Raw genomic sequence first — 16,379 nt, forward strand, 5'->3', positions numbered from 1 at the left:
GCTAAATATCTTTGATTGCAGGAAACTCAGTTTTCTGCATGCACTCTCATAGAGATGAGAGCTCCAGTTATGTATTATTGTATAATAAACAACTCCAAAACTTAATGGTTTATACCAACCTTTTTATTTTGCTTTAGATTGTGTGTGTCAAAAACTAAGAGGTATCTTACTGAGTCATTTATCTGTAACCCATATGGCCCCAACTGGAATGGTTGGGGCTGATGATACTTCTCTGATTTTGGGTGTACCTTGGCTCACATGGCATCTCATTATCCATGGTGCCTCTTTGCATGACTTGAGCTCCTTACTCCATAGAATCAGAATAGTTGGTCTCCTTCCATTACATCTAGATTGCAAGAGAAAGAATTTCAGAAGCCACAAGTGAGTGTTTCCAGGACCTCCAGATAGAAACTGCAACATTTCTTTTGATCTATCCTTGGGAGTTATATAGTGCTATTTAGTCAAGGGTAAAACAGACTCAGTCCTTATTCCAGGGGAGAGGATTACCCCAGGATGTATATGCTGGGACATATGTTTCATTGGGAGGCATCTTTGGTGATTAGCTGCCACAATGAATGTCTATATTCCTGGGTATTGGCAATAGTGGTAGCTAAGGTTACAACAAGTGAAAAAGGTAAAACTTCACAGTGCTTTCTTTCCAACCTGCAATAGTTTTCCAGTTGACATCTTAAAACTTACTTTTTTATCTTTCCAAAGTCAAAAGAGGCAAAAATTACTTATTGATATTCTTCAAAGGTGCCAAAGGTGAAATGGGTATGATGGGCCCTCCTGGTCCACCAGGACCTTTGGGAATTCCTGGACGAAGTGGTGTTCCTGGTCTTAAAGGTAATATTCAGAGTTTGCTGGCAGATGTGTATAAGAGACAAAATTAAATATTACTTTACGTTGATACAGAATATTTTTATTTGACTACTTTAAAATGAACAGTGCATTGTTTCTATATAACATGGCATTTAAAAAGGTCTTGTTTTAAATTTGATGATATACTTAGTTTGGGTACCATGAAACATGATAAATGCTTAGCTCTAAATATAAGGATTAAATCTTGAGGTTTTTTTTTTGGGGGGGGCAGTCTATCATTGTCAAATAATTCCAAAAGGAAAGATTGTTATTTGAGTTTAAAACAGCATAAGTGCTCAAGTAATTCATAGACAATAACTTAAGCTGCATAAGTGTTTTGGGTTGCTAGCAGCTAACCCAACTGCTGAACATAAATAACCTATATATGCATTCATTGTGGATAGATAAATCAAATCTGCTGTGCCTTCTCCACACATGTTGATTTTAGGTGATGACGGCTTACAGGGTCAGCCAGGACTTCCTGGCCCTGCAGGAGAAAAAGGTGGTAAAGGAGAACCTGGCCTTCCAGGCCCACCTGGACCAATGGATCCAAATCTCCTGGGCTCAAAAGGAGAGAAGGGGGAACCTGGATTACCAGGTGAGTGAATGCATGTATTTATGGATATGTTTTCTGGTATGTCTGAGTTTAATTTGTGGGGAGAGGTGGTGCTGGGGATTAAACCCAGAACCTTGTGCATGCCATGCATGCACTCTGGCACTGGGTTATACATACCCTCAGCCCCCAAAGTTTAATTTTTAAATAACATGAAAGTAAATTGTAATAGAGAATTCACCAACAAAAGAAACTTACATGCATCAGATTTTGCTAATGAACATTTATTTTCACTTGGTTTATTCTGTTTTACAGATCAACTTTTGTTCAAGTATCTTCTTTTTAGTTTTCCAGCCACAAAGATGATTTTAAAGTAGACTTAGCCAGTCACCTTGAAGCCTTATAGAAAGTAGTACAGGATGTAGTAGATAGAAAACGATTCATGCCACACACACTTCAAAAACAGATTTCAGTGTTTAGGAAATTTGCTAGTCCTTTTCATTTTTTTCCCCTTGAAACCAGATGGGGATGAATGGCACATTGTTGAACTGTAGTGTTTTGATATCCATATCATATTTGGCTTCTAAATACAGTTCACTGTTATTCTACCTTAGCAAAATAAACAAATATTAGATTGTGGATAGCCAAGCTTGGCCCTGGGGGAAGTCACTGAAAGTAGGCTTAGGGAACAACTCTGCTATTATCGTTGTTTTATTAGAAGCAAATAAGGGGTAAAGTATAAATAAATTTTTGAAATTAAAAAATATCCTTTTTTCTTTTAATTGAAGTATAACATTTTCATAGCAAAACTTCACAAAATATAGATGAGCACAAATCAATATATAAAACACTTACAGAAAATAAACAAAAATTTTTAAAGCTCTTACAACACAATTTATATAGAATAGCCTTTCAAATCATATGGAACCTTAAATCTAGTTATGTTTATTTGCAGCTTGTAGTAAATTTATAACTCTTTTCGTATTCCAATCATTAATATATTCAGTTGTGTATACATGTGACTATGTGTTTACAGAGGTGTTATGTTTCCTGTTAAGCAGGATTTGACTGGATTTTTCCTCAGAAAAGAGTTTAAGGTATTTCAGTTTTATGCACAGTCACAAAAGAGGCAGGGCAACCTAATTTTTTATTATGGCTATCATGAAATGCCTTTCTTGGCTTATTCTTTGCAAGGGTTCTTTTTTCTTTCAACTATGATTTCTGTATAATAGGAGCAGTAAACTGTACTTGAGCTCTACTATGGACTTATTAAAGATAGCCATTGAGGGGCTGGGGTTGTAGCTCAGTGGTAGAGCACTTGCCTAGCATGTATGAGGCACTGGGTTCCATCCTTAGCACCACATAAAAATAAATAATAAATAAAATAAAGGTATTGTGTCCACCTACAACTAAAAAAATGACTGTCATTGAATTTGAAAGAGTCTAGGGATTATGTGTCCCAGTTTCTCCATTTTACACTGTAGGATGCTGAAACCCAAAGAGAAAAGTTACTTTATTGAGTTCTCTGAATTTCTTGGTGGTAGATTAATAAAAAGTAGGGTGATTAGTATGAGTCCAGTACTAATGGTACATACCACACTGGTTCTTTTATTTCACTTAGAGTTCAACACCTGGGTAACTTGTTTTGCCAAATTAGTTCATTGGATTAATGATAATTAGCATAACTTCTCTCTTTTACTTCTCCTTGGAAGGTATTCCTGGAGTTTCAGGTCCAAAAGGCTACCAGGGATTGCCTGGAGACCCAGGGCAACCTGGACTGAGTGGACAACCTGGACTACCAGGACCACCAGGTAGGTATGATAGACCACTTATAGTATTTGAATGACTTGACGTGGAATCCCAGAAAAGTAATGTGTTTTTCATGTTTGATGATGTTTTGGATCTCATCATGGTAATATGGAGTTCACCTTCAACAAAAATATTGCCATTTGGCCCAAGTTTCAACAGATATGATTTGTAGAATATTTCGTTGTGCTCATTGAGTTTCTTCTTATTTATGGTAGAGGGTATATATAGAATTATAGTTCAAGTAAGGTTCTGTGTTTTATTATATATGTTGCAAGTGACAATTATAAATATTTTATATATTACCATATGTGTGTGTGTATATACATACATATATAAACACACACATATATGACAGCTACCAGGTAGGTTACTTTTCCTCTTTGGTTTTATTTTTGCCTTCAGATAAACTTGTTATTACACTATTTAAAACAGATTGCTGCCAATTCTATTTTTAAAAATTTCTGTGGATGAAAATTTCACAACCTCCCTTACAACATTAATAACACTTAAAGTAAACAGGTTTTTTTCCTATTCCTCACAAAATTCTTTCTTGGTGTTTCTTTTTTTAAAAATATTTTTTAGTTGTAGATGGACACAATGCCTTTATTTTATTCATTTATTTTTATGTGGTGCTGAGGATGGAACCCAGGACCTCACATGTGCTAGGCAAGCGCTCCACCACTGAGCTACAGCCCCAGTGCTCTTGGTTCTTCTTAAGCCATTTTATTTTAGTTTGGACCCTACAGAAATAAAGAGCAGCTGGTCCCTATCCTTCTAAGAGCCCTGAAAATCCATTAATTTGCTTTAGACTCCTCACCACATTGCCTTGAAGTAGTATGAAAGAGAAATTCTTTCCTTGTCTCTCCCTCACATCTTTTTGCATTCTACTCCCCAAGCTAGAAATCATTGTGAAAATTTTAAAAAATGTTTAAGGTAACACTGTGGTCCTTGGAAAACACATAAGTGACATCACAGAGTTGATGTACCTATGCTCTAGGAATAATATACAGAAAAAACAGTATGCCTGTCAAGGGTGATTGTCCAGTGCCTCTTCATCAGCCCATCAACTCTTATCACTTTCCAGCCTACTGTAGTAGGACTGTATCATGACAGGTTACTCCATTCTCTTCCTGGTCTCATATAATCAGACTCTACATGGGAAAGCCATGTATGAATCTAGCTTATTATAATTATTAGCACATATTAATTGTACAAATTAATGAATTGTTATTGTGAAATTTCCATATGTGTATGTATGTACACACTGCTTCAATCATCATTATTGATCTCTTAAAAAAACATATTATATTGGATTTATCTTTGAAAATAAAATACAATAAGCATAGTTATACACATGTAACAAACAGATTAGAATTGTTTTAGGGGAAGAAACCAAGGTGTACTGTTTTTTTTCTTTTTTCTTATTTTCATTATACTGGGAGACCTCTATTACCCTAATTATATAGTAATATGTTTCTAAGGAGATTCCTTTACCTTTTTTTGCAGTACTACTAAGATTGCTTGGTATTTGATGAGGAGATATATCTGTGGACCTTAATCATATATTAATGTTTAACGCATCAAATCCCATGCATTACCCATTTTAATGTTACCCATTTCATTATTCTAGGCCCCAAGGGTAACCCTGGTTTCCCTGGCCAACCAGGACCTATAGGACCTCCTGGACTTAAAGGAAACATAGGTGACATGGGGTTTCCAGGTGAGTAAAAACTTCTCATATATTTAGTCCCATTAGGAAGGTGATCGGCTACCTTTTTTATGAGAAAAAGAGTCTAGTGTAAGAGCTTGGGGATGTAGCTCAGTGGTAAGGCACTTGCATAGCCTGCGTGAGGCTCTGGGATTGATCTGAGGCACTGAAAAAGAAAGGAAGGAAAAGAAGGGAATTGGTTAGGGAAGAAGAAGGAAGAAAGGACAGGACAGGAACTAGTGTTGATAGAATCAGACTAAGACCATCTCTAAATAATCAGTGGATAGAAGTCTAGTTACAAATTTTTTTAAGGTACTAGGGATTGAACCCAGGGTCTTGCACATGCCAAGAAAGCACTGTACCACTGAGCTATACCCCAGCTCTTGTTAAAAAAATATTTGAAGTGGGGACTTAAGGAATAGAGTTTTACACATTTTAAGAGTTAAAATCCACAAGCATATCTGCTCTCTAACCATGTCCCTTTTATTTAAACTTCCTTTAAAAATAGGCCTTTATATTTTCCTGACTGTGAAGCTCATTATTATAGAACTCAGCGTTTACAGAGGTTTTTTTTTATGTTTTGCTTGGTCATATGCATCTTAAATATGCCATGAGTAAAGAATATTTTGTAAAATATATTTTTAATAGGCCCTCAGGGTGTGGAAGGGCCCCCTGGACCTCCTGGAGTTCCTGGAAAACCTGGTTCCCCAGGATTACCTGGACAGAAAGGAGATAAAGGTGATCCTGGTGTTTCAGGCATTGGTCTTCCAGGTCTTCCTGGCCCAAAGGTAAAATCAATCATATTCTAGTCATGTGCTTAAGCTGTTCTAATTTTTAACACTGTGCTCATTCCTAATTCTTCATTAAGCAATTTACAGAATGGCATGGTAGATACTGGGTAAGAGATTTTTTCCTTCTTTCTTCTCTTAGATTGTGAGAAGATAATGTTTTCAGGTTTGCACCAAGCCCAAAAAAAAAGGAAAAAATAGAAAAATCTTTCTACATTTTTTTTCAGTTCCTTAATCTCTGAATACGTTTCAATAAAGGAGAGGCATATTTTGTCCTGGTTTTGGTTCTCCCTTTTTAATGATGGAGTTGTTGATGTTTTTTCTGATATTGTTATTAATTATTTTGAAAAGTTTTTTAAAAAAAGTTATTTTAGCAGTTAATGATGATACATAATGGGGGTGGGGGGTAAATGGAGGAACTTTAGATTACGTAGAGGGAAATGAGAAGGGGAGGGGATGGGGTAGGAATGATGGTGGAATGAGACAGACATCATTACCCTATGTACATGTATGATTACAGAAATGGTGTGAATCTACATCGTGTACAACCATAGAAACAAAAAGTTGTACCCCATTTGTGTACAATGAATCTAAATGCAGATTTTAAAAATTAAAAAATTAATTAAAAAATACAAATACTAAAAACTGGTTAAAATGAAAAAAATGAAAGTATGGTAGTATGCTTAACTGCATTATCTGGGTTAGTTTGTTAATACAGTTTTACATACTTCTCTTCTTTCCTAGTCAGTATGAAAACTTAGGTGGTGTTTCTCCAGTAATTAAATTTCAAACATATTTAGAACCAATAGACTCAGCAAGAATTTACAAACGACTGCTTAGTTCCATGTAAAAATGTAATAACTCCTTTAATCATGCAGTTAGAATACAGACCTAAGGAGAATTAGAAAAGAAATTTATGGTACCTAACTTGCATGGGATTAGTGAAAATTCCTACTGAAATAAAAATTCAGATTTATATTTTAAAGATGATTTCTTTGCAGTACTGAGGATTGAACTCAAGGTCTTGCACATGCTAGGCAAAGCACTCTACCACTAAGCTAAATCCACACACCCTTATATTATTTTGAGACAGGGTCTCACTAAATTGTTCAAGATGGCCTCAAACATGTGATACTCATGGCTCAGCTTTCTGAGTAACTGGGACTACAGGCATGTGCTACTGTATCTGGCAATAATTTCCTTTTGAATATGTTTCAATAAACCAGAGGCACATCCTACATAATATACAGAAAGACTATAGTTTAGTTGTCCAGTTGATCCACTTACTATAAGAGATAATCAAGAAGGAGGCTGAGACGGGAGGATTACAATTTCAAGGCCAGTCTCAGCAACTTAGAGAGACCCTACACAACTTAGTAAGACCCTGTCTCAAAATAAAAAGGGCTGGGGATGTTGCTCAGTGGTTAAGCACCCCTGGATTCAATCCCTAGTACCAAAGAAAGAGAGAGAGAGAGAGAGAGAGAGAGAGAATATCAAGAGAAGTTTCTGCATATTAATTCCATTTTAACAATGTAAAGTCTACTGAAGTAAATTTAATTTTTCTTTTATATTTACATTTTACCAATAATACATATACATTTTATTACAAAATAAAATATAGAAATATAAAAAGTAAAAATAAAAGTCTCAGTCAGGCCCTATCCTCATTTTTCTTATATTTTCCCTATAGAAGCACCTTTTCAACAGTTCACGTAGGAATTTGAGTCCTTTTGTCTACACATATCATATTTGTAGAGTTAGTGTACACACTATGCTTTGCCTTGTTTTATCACTTACATATTTTTTTCTTTTTCGGTATATCTTAGACAGTTTTCTTTGTCATTGTACATTCTTTCTGCAGAAACGTGTATAATTATTTATGCTGAATAGATTCCTACAAGTGAAATTGCTGGGTCAAGGATAAATGTATTTCAATTTTTTTGTGTTTCTTAAGTTTTTATAATAAAAGTAACATATGAACTTGACATTCAAATACACTCAATATGGAAATATATAAGATGAGAATTATTCTTTCTACATGTTCTCAAGCCCCAAATTCCCTTTCTTTTTTTCCCAGGGTAACCACTTTAAGTAGTTTCTCATTTACTCTTCCAGAAGTGTTTTTAATAAATATATGTGCATGCATATAGAATATTTCATCACTTTTAAGATTCCTTTTTTTACATTCAAAAATCTCTGATATTAGAGTACATGTTATAAAGGAAAGGATATTTTAATTAAATTTGGAAACATTTTTCTCAATTATTGATGTTAAATGATGCTACATCTTCCACATTGAAATGTCTTCTAATGTTTTATTTGCATATATAAAACCATGTGATACATCTGCTTACTTTGCTGTCATAGCTTAGTAAATCTTGGCAATCATATATTTATGGGCTGATAAATTTATCATTCTTTTGTAATTATATAGTATATTCTGTGTGGGTTCACAAGAAATAATTTAACCTATTAGGAATACTGAAGTCATTTCTATTGTTTCATGATTCTAAACATATATGACACTGAAATTTCTTATCCATACTTTACATATATATCTGAAGAATTTTTGATAAATATCACTGTAGAATAACTTCTGAGCAGAGTTGCTAGAACCTAACACATATTTGCCTTTGTAATATTGATATTTCTGTCATAGTTTTTTGTCAGATATCTCTACTCATTTATATTCTTGTGATTACAGTAAAATATTTTTATTTTCTCTTCATTTTACAAATTTCGTGTTATCAATTTTCTAATTTTAAATTGTCTAGTTATACTTTGCCTCATTCTTTTAGATAAAGGTTTGGTTTTAAATATTGAATTAAAGTACATTATAAATAGTTAAACTACATTCACTATAACTAGGGTCACATATTCCACAAATATTTTCTCCCCTTCAATTGTTTGTCTCCTAATACCATTCATGGTGTATTTCCATATGTAGAAGTTTTAAAATTTTAACATAGGTGAATTTGTATTCATTTATTTTATTCAAAATATATCTACTAAATATGCGTAATGTGCCAGGCACTGTGCTAGGTGTTGGAGCTACATCATAAAAGAAACAAATGCAGGGCTGGGGATTCAGCTCAGTGTTAGAGTGCTTGCCTAGCATGCAGGAGACCCTGGGTTCAATCCCCAGCATCACCAAAAACTAAAAATAAAAGATAAGGGAATACATTCACTGCCAACATGGTGCTTATATCTAGTCAAGGAGACATACATTAAACAAAGTAAATAAGTCTACAGTATGTTAGAAAGTGATAAATCTCAAGACAAAATATAGAGCAAGTAATGTGGATAGTAATTGCTGGGAATTGTTAAATTTTGAAACAGGTCATTAATGGAAAATCTCTGATAAAAACTGAGCATTGACATCACTGCAGTAAGGGAGTGAGTCATGCTAAGATCCTAAGGTGGGGGCATAGCTGATGTATTTGAGGAATATAAATAAGGCTAGTACAGATTAAGGGGAATGAATGTGGTGACACTAAATAGGTTATGGGGTCAGCTTGGTAATGGGGTCAGATTATGTAGGGCCTTGTATGTTACAGTTAGGGCTTTTATTCCTGAGCAAAATAAGGAGCAATTAGAAAGAATATGATTGATCGTACATTAATGTACATTAATCATATGTATGTATTAATCATATGTATGTGTATATATCTCACAGCTGCTGTTTTCAAAACAGATAATAGAGGAACAAGGATAAAAGTAGGTTGACCAGTTATGACACTGTTTAAATAACAGAGGGTAGAGATGTTGATGACTTGGATCATGATGGTTACAGTGGAAGTGTTAGGAAATCATCAAATTCTGAATATATTTTGAAGCTCAAACCAGGAAGATTTGCTTATGAAATGTGAGAAGAAGTAGGTGGAGCAAAGATTACTTCAAAGTTTTTATACTGACCACATGGAAGATTTTGGAAGAAACAGTTTAATGAGAAAGATCAGGAACATAGATAGCATTTTGATTATTTATATTTAGTCACTGAAATAGGAAATATATCAATGGGTTAGTAAGAAGGAGGAAGAGGTAAGGAAGGTTGAAGACATGATTTATAGGGTTTTTAAAATTTTTCTACTTATGAAGATTTCTACAGGCTAAGATTATAAAAATCATGTATTTCTTTCAGTATTCTAATTGTTTTGTTCTCTATATTTAAATCTTTAATCCATTTGAACATCTTTGTTTGTTGTATGAGGTAAGGGACTTTTTTTTCACATAAATACCCAAATAACCTAACCCCATTTGTTACAAACTCCATTTTCAATTATTCAAAAATTTCATTTTTTAAATTTTCTAAATTAATGAATGTATAATTTTTGGAATGAGCAAATTTTAACATTTTTATGGTAGAATGAAAATTATCATACCAAATCATCTCTGAATTTATAATGGATGATAGCAGAAAAAATGTATTTCAGTTGGCAAATATTCAAGGCATATTCAACTCAACAAAGAGACTGAGTTTTTCCATGTGGCCTATAAGTATATTTCAGTAAGCAAATTATACACTAAATTTGAAAACCTAACAGAGGTCAAAAAACAAGAAAATAATGAAAAGTAGTTTATTGTTTCTTTCAGGTGGTATTATTGTATTAGAATAGTGACAGGTTGAAAAATTAAGATTTTGTAGCTCACTTTTATCACACACAGACCATCTTTGCTTTGCACTGATCTAATACAAAGAATTTTCAGTTACAACTTAGTTAAATAATACTGATCCACAATCGCATGGCTCCAGTTTCAGTTACCATGGGATATTAGTTTTCAGTTCAGAAATCACTATTTTAAATAACATTGCATTATGATCAGTGAACAGTCATTTCACTTCTTTCGAGTCGTGTCAGTTATTAGTCACCATGCATCTGTTCGGTTCTTATACTGACAACAAAGAATGTAGTTGTGTTACAGCTCTATCTCCCAGTGATAAACCAATTTGGGATTTTACAAAAATGGAAAATTGAAAGAGGAAATTGACAAGGAAAGAAGAAAGTGCAAAAAAATATGGAAAATGGAGCTGGGAGTGTACATTAGTTGTAAATTGCATGCTTAGCATATATGAAACCCTGGGTTCAATCCTGAGCAACAAAAAAATAAAAAGAAAAAAAAGAAAGAAGAATAAAGGGGAAGTGATAACACTGAAAGTGAGATTTCAACCTATTGTAAATGGAGTTACAGAAAAAATAGCCAATGATAGGAATGTAGACACTGTGACTATTTGAGAGACAATAGGAAGCCAAGAATGGAGCTTATGTTGTACAAAATAAATGTGAAAAGTGGCACTGATGAAGAGAATGAAGATATTACAGAGGAGGTGATACCATCAAAAATCTTCACATTAAAGGAACTCTTGGAGACATTTTGCAAGATTGAAAGTGCAAAGGTTAAAATGATAGAAGCTGATCCAAGCTTAGAAATGGGACAGTTTCTGTGCCAAGGCATAGAAGATATGTTTCCTGCAAATTGTAAGCTGTACAGTGAAAAGAAGGGAGACACTGTTCAAACTATTCTTGATGAATTTTTGTTTCCTAGATAAATACCAGGGTTTTTGAAAATTAGTTTTCCTTTTCATAAACAGTTTGAAATATGCCTATTATATATTAGTTAAATTGTATTCTGCAACTTAATCTCTAATCCATTAAATAGAGTTTTGAATCTTCTCTGGATAAGCTTAAGGTTTTTTAAATCATGTTCACTATGTCTAACTTTTCATATCTTACATCTTCCTTTTGCATGATATCTTTTGCAAACTCATTTCTCCCAGGTGATCTTTTATGCTGAAACATGTCAGATTGACAGTTTTGGCTAAGTATGTTCAGTGGCTTTAATTAAAACTTAGATAACTCTTTTTATTTGCTATAAAAATATGATCTCTGACAATTGTCATGATTATTTGCTTTTCAAAAGTCTACATTTCTTTAGAAATAAGGATATCCCATCTGTGAAGCTGGGGTAGTGTTTACTATTCAGGCTAGACCTTTAATTTATTTAATTTTTATTTAATCCTGTGGTGGGAATATTTTTATTATTTTTAGAAATACATGACAATAGTGTATTTTGAAATATACATACATGGAGTAAAACTTAGGAAGAGAGGCTCAAAATAATAAAGTGCTTTCTGTCTTTACTGAAAACAAGTCTGTATTTCTGAGTTGGTGCTATGTTTTAGAATTAATTAAAAAAACTTTAATTCTCAATGTTCCTAACATTTTAAAGTAGACTAAATAAATGTAACTTTTACCATCTTTTTTCATTTCCCTATACATGTATAACTGACATTAAGAGAGATTTTAATGTTTCAATGTCTTAAACTTTTTTTTAAATTTTGGTACTAGAGATTCAACCCAGTGGCACTTAACCATTGAGCCACATCCTCAGCCCTTTTCATCTTTTGTTTTGGGAGAGGATCTCACTAAGTTGATAGAGCCTTGTTTAGTTGCTGAAGCAGGTTTTGAACTTCAATCCTCTTGACTCAGCCTTCTGAACTGCTGGGATTACATGTGTGTGCCAGCGTGCCTGGCTGTAACTTTCCTTTTAATATGGCACAATGATTCTTAACCTCCATTACTCATTCCATCTTAAAATTTAGCCATACTATGGATTCAATGCAATTCTCATTATAAATCTGGATTTTGTTGTTGAAATTGATAAGCACATCCTAAAATTCACATGGAAATGCAGGGGACCCAGAATAATCAAAAAGTCATGAAAAGAACACATTAGAAGGGCTCATGCTTTGGGACTCCCAAACTTACTACTAATTTCTAATAATCATGAAGGTGATACTGGCATAGGAGAGACATAGACACCTGATCTTCCTCAAAAGGCCAAGGACTGATTGTCATAGGATAGGCATAGAGTTTAATGAGATAGAGTAGAGCTCAGAAATAAATCCAGACATTTTTGGTCAACTGATTTTCAATAAAGGTGCCAGGACAATTAAAAAGAGAAAAGAACCTTTTCAACAAATGTTGCTGGTACAAGAGTATATCTATAAACAAATGGATGAATTTAGACCCCCTACCTCATGTCATATACAAAGATTAAATCACAATTGATCATAAACTTAATATAAGAGCTAAATATGATGATTTTAGAAAAAAAGAACACTAAATTCCCATGATATTAGGCTAGGTAATGGTTTCTTAGATATGATACCAATAGCACAAATAACCAAAGAAAAAAAATAAATTAGACTATATTAAAATTTAAGGTTTTTTTAACTTGTAGTCAGACTCTAAAGAAAGGAAAAAGATGAGCCACAGGATAGGAGAAAATATTTGCAAGTAACAGGTAAAAAAAATTGTATCCAGAATACATAAACAGCTCTTACAAGTCAATAGGAAAATAAATGACTAATTTTTAATAATGTGAATTGGACTTATCAGAGATGTAGAGAGCATTCTATTCAATAATAGCAAAATATGCATTTTTATAAGTTCATAAAATAGAATAGACCATATGTTAGCCCACAAATCTTAATAAATATAAGAAGATTAAAATTGCAGAGTTTGTCTTTTCTAATCACAGTGAAGTAAAACTAGAAATTAATATAGAACAACTGGAAAATCTACAAATATGTGTAGATTAAATAACATACTATTAAATAACCAATGGCAAAAAGAAGAAATCACAAGGGAAATTAGAAAATATCTTGAGACAAATGAAGATGAAACCACAACATTCCTAAATTTACAGGATACAGTGAAAGCAATGCTAATGGGGATAGTGATAGCTGTAAATGCTTATGTTAGAGAAGAAAGACCTCAAATCAAAAACTTACCTTTGAAGCTTAAAGCATTACAAAAAGAACAAACTAAACTCAGAGTTCCTAGAAGAAAGAAAAGAAAAATTAGAGAACAGGTAAAAAAATAACAATGTAGAAAATGAACAAAATCAAATATTGGTTCTTCAAAAATATCAACAGAATTTAAAAGCCATTAGCTAGATTGACTAAGAAAAAAAAGAGAAGACTCAAATAGCTAAAATCACAAACAAAGGAGGGGATATTACTACTGATTTTACAAAATTTTTTTTAAAAAATTAGTAGAGTACTAAGAACCATGGTTGTGCCAAAAATTGTATAACCTGGATGGAATGGACAAATTCCTAGAAATGCACAGCCTACTCAGACTGAATCATAAAAACAGATTATCTAAATGGACCTATAACTATTAAGGAGATGGACTCAGTAACCAAAAACCTCCCAACAAAGAAAAGCCCAGGATGAAATGGCTGCTGAATTGTACCAAACATTTAAAAGAGGAATTAACATCATTCCTTTTTAGTTTCTTCCACAAAATTTAAGAGGTGGGGAAAATTACAAAATTTTTGTGTGATGCCAAGGTTACCCCAATACCAAAGCCAGACAAAGACACTAGAAGAAAATGACAGGCCATATCCCTCCCAAATGCTGATACAAAAATTCCTTAATAAAATTCTAGCATAACAAATTCAAAAGCATATCAAAGGGATTGTACACCACGATAAAGGAGGATATATATCCCTGGGATGCAAGGGTATTTCAGCATACAAAATCATCAATGTAATACTTCACAGAATGAAAAGAAAAAGACACACAATAATCTCAAAGCATTATAAGCATTTGACAAGGGTTGTGGTTGTGGCCCAGTGGTCGAGCACTTGCCTCGCATGTACAAGGCCCTGGGTTCGATCCTCAACACCACAGAAAAAGATAAAAAATAAAATAAAGATATTGTGCTCATCTACAACTAAAAAAGGTTTTAAAAGAGTATTTGACAAAATTGGATTCCCTTTCATGATAAAGTACATAAAATACACCCAACAAACTAGGAATAGCAGGAAAGTACATCATAATATACACCGTATGTGAAAAACTCACAGTTTCACCACTTCTTTTCAGCACATTACTGGAAATCCTAGCCAGAGCAATTGACAAGAAAAAGAAATAAAAGACACAAATTAGTAATTATCTTTATTCACAGATGATTCACATGATCTTTTTTTCCCAGTACTAGAATTGAACTGCAGGGCCTTGCTAATGCTAGGCAACCAGACATAATTCTATATGTAAAAAATATCTATAGTAAGTTCACACATGCAAAAAACTGTTAGAACTAGTAAATGTGTTTAGCCTTGTTGCAGAACACAAAATCAACACACAAGAAACTATTGTATTTCTGTACACTAATAACCAACAGCCAGGGAAAGGTATTAAGAACACAATTACATTTGCAGTAGCATCAACAATAAAAAATAATATTTAGAAATGAGTCTAAACAAGAGGTAAAAACGTATACACATAAAACTAGGAAATACTGCTAAAAGAAACTAAAACATAAATAAACAGGAAGGCATCCCCTGTTCAGGAGTTGGAAGATTTAATATTATTAAGATGCTCCTACTACCCAAATCTACAGATTCAAAAAATCCCTGTTAAAGTCCCATTTACATATTTTGCAGAAATAAAAAATTCATCCTAAAATTTATGTGTACTTTCAAGTGACCCTTAAGTTTTCAAATCAATTTTGAAAAAAAAGAGTTGGAGGATTCATACTCATTGATTTCAAAACTTATTACAAATCTACAGTAATCAAGTTAGGGTGGTACTAACATAAAGACAGATAAATAGACCAACAGAGAGTGAATCCTACTATTATGTATATCCACAAGAATGGGGTCCTAATTAGAAAAATATATATTCCATGCTTGTATAATTATATCAAAATTGATTCTACTGTCATGTATAAACAAAAAGAATCAAAAAAATAAAAAAGGTCAGAGAATAAACCCTCTTGTATGTGATCAAATGATCTTTGACAAGGGCACACAATCAAAAAAGGACAGTCTCTTTAACAAATGGTGCTGGGAAATCTAGATGTCCACATGCAAAATAGCGGAGTTGAACCTGTTCCTTGCACCATATGAAAAACCTAAAATTGATCAAAGACATAAGACTTAAACCTATAAAACCCCTTAAAGAAAACGTGGAACAAAAGCTTCATGACATTGTATTTGGCAATGATTTCTTGTTTATGACACCAAAAGACCAAAAGCTTAGACAATGAAATAAAAAATAGATAAAATGGACTACACCCAAGTTAGACTCTTCTGTGCATCCAAGCACAGTACCAACAAAGGGAAAAGGCAACTCACAGAAAGAGAAAGTAATTTACAAATGATATATCTGATAAGGGACTAATTTCAAGATTACATAAATACTTCCTACAAAGCAACAATAAAATTACCCAGACAACCCAATTCAAAAATGAACAAAGGATTTGAATAGACCTTCCTCCAAAAAAAATTTTGAATGGAGAATAAGTACATGAAAAGATGGTCATTATCACTAATGAGTAGGGAAATGCAAATCAATACCACAGTGAGATAATACTTCATACCTATTAAGAAGATTGTTATAAAAATAGTAAATAAAAGGTACTCATAACTGTGCGGAGCACGTGGTTTGTGCATGGCTAATGGGAATGTAAAATGGTGCAGCCACTGTGGAAAACAGCATGGGAGTTTCTCAAAACATAAATTTTCCATATGTTTCAGCAATTTCACTTCTATATATACACCCCAAAAAAATAGAAAGCAGAGACTCAGATATTTTTATAGCCATGTTTATACCAGCAAGCCAAAAGGTGAAAGTAATCCAAATATC

The 16,379-nt window shown here is 33.3% G+C and overlaps 1 protein-coding gene across 1 annotated transcript in view; it reads left to right on the forward strand.

Annotated features, from left to right (window-relative positions):
* The window catches only part of Col4a5 (collagen type IV alpha 5 chain), a 217,094-nt gene that overhangs the window by 155,413 nt on the left and 45,302 nt on the right, over positions 1-16,379 (forward strand). Inside the window, 5 exon segments of the mRNA XM_047535914.1 lie at positions 757-846; positions 1,310-1,459; positions 3,127-3,225; positions 4,854-4,943; positions 5,580-5,719. Of these exon segments, the coding sequence (XP_047391870.1) occupies positions 757-846; positions 1,310-1,459; positions 3,127-3,225; positions 4,854-4,943; positions 5,580-5,719 (569 nt within the window).

The sequence above is a fragment of the Sciurus carolinensis genome, chromosome X (genome assembly GCF_902686445.1).
Source record: "Sciurus carolinensis chromosome X, mSciCar1.2, whole genome shotgun sequence".
Classification (NCBI taxonomy): Eukaryota; Metazoa; Chordata; class Mammalia; order Rodentia; family Sciuridae; genus Sciurus; species Sciurus carolinensis.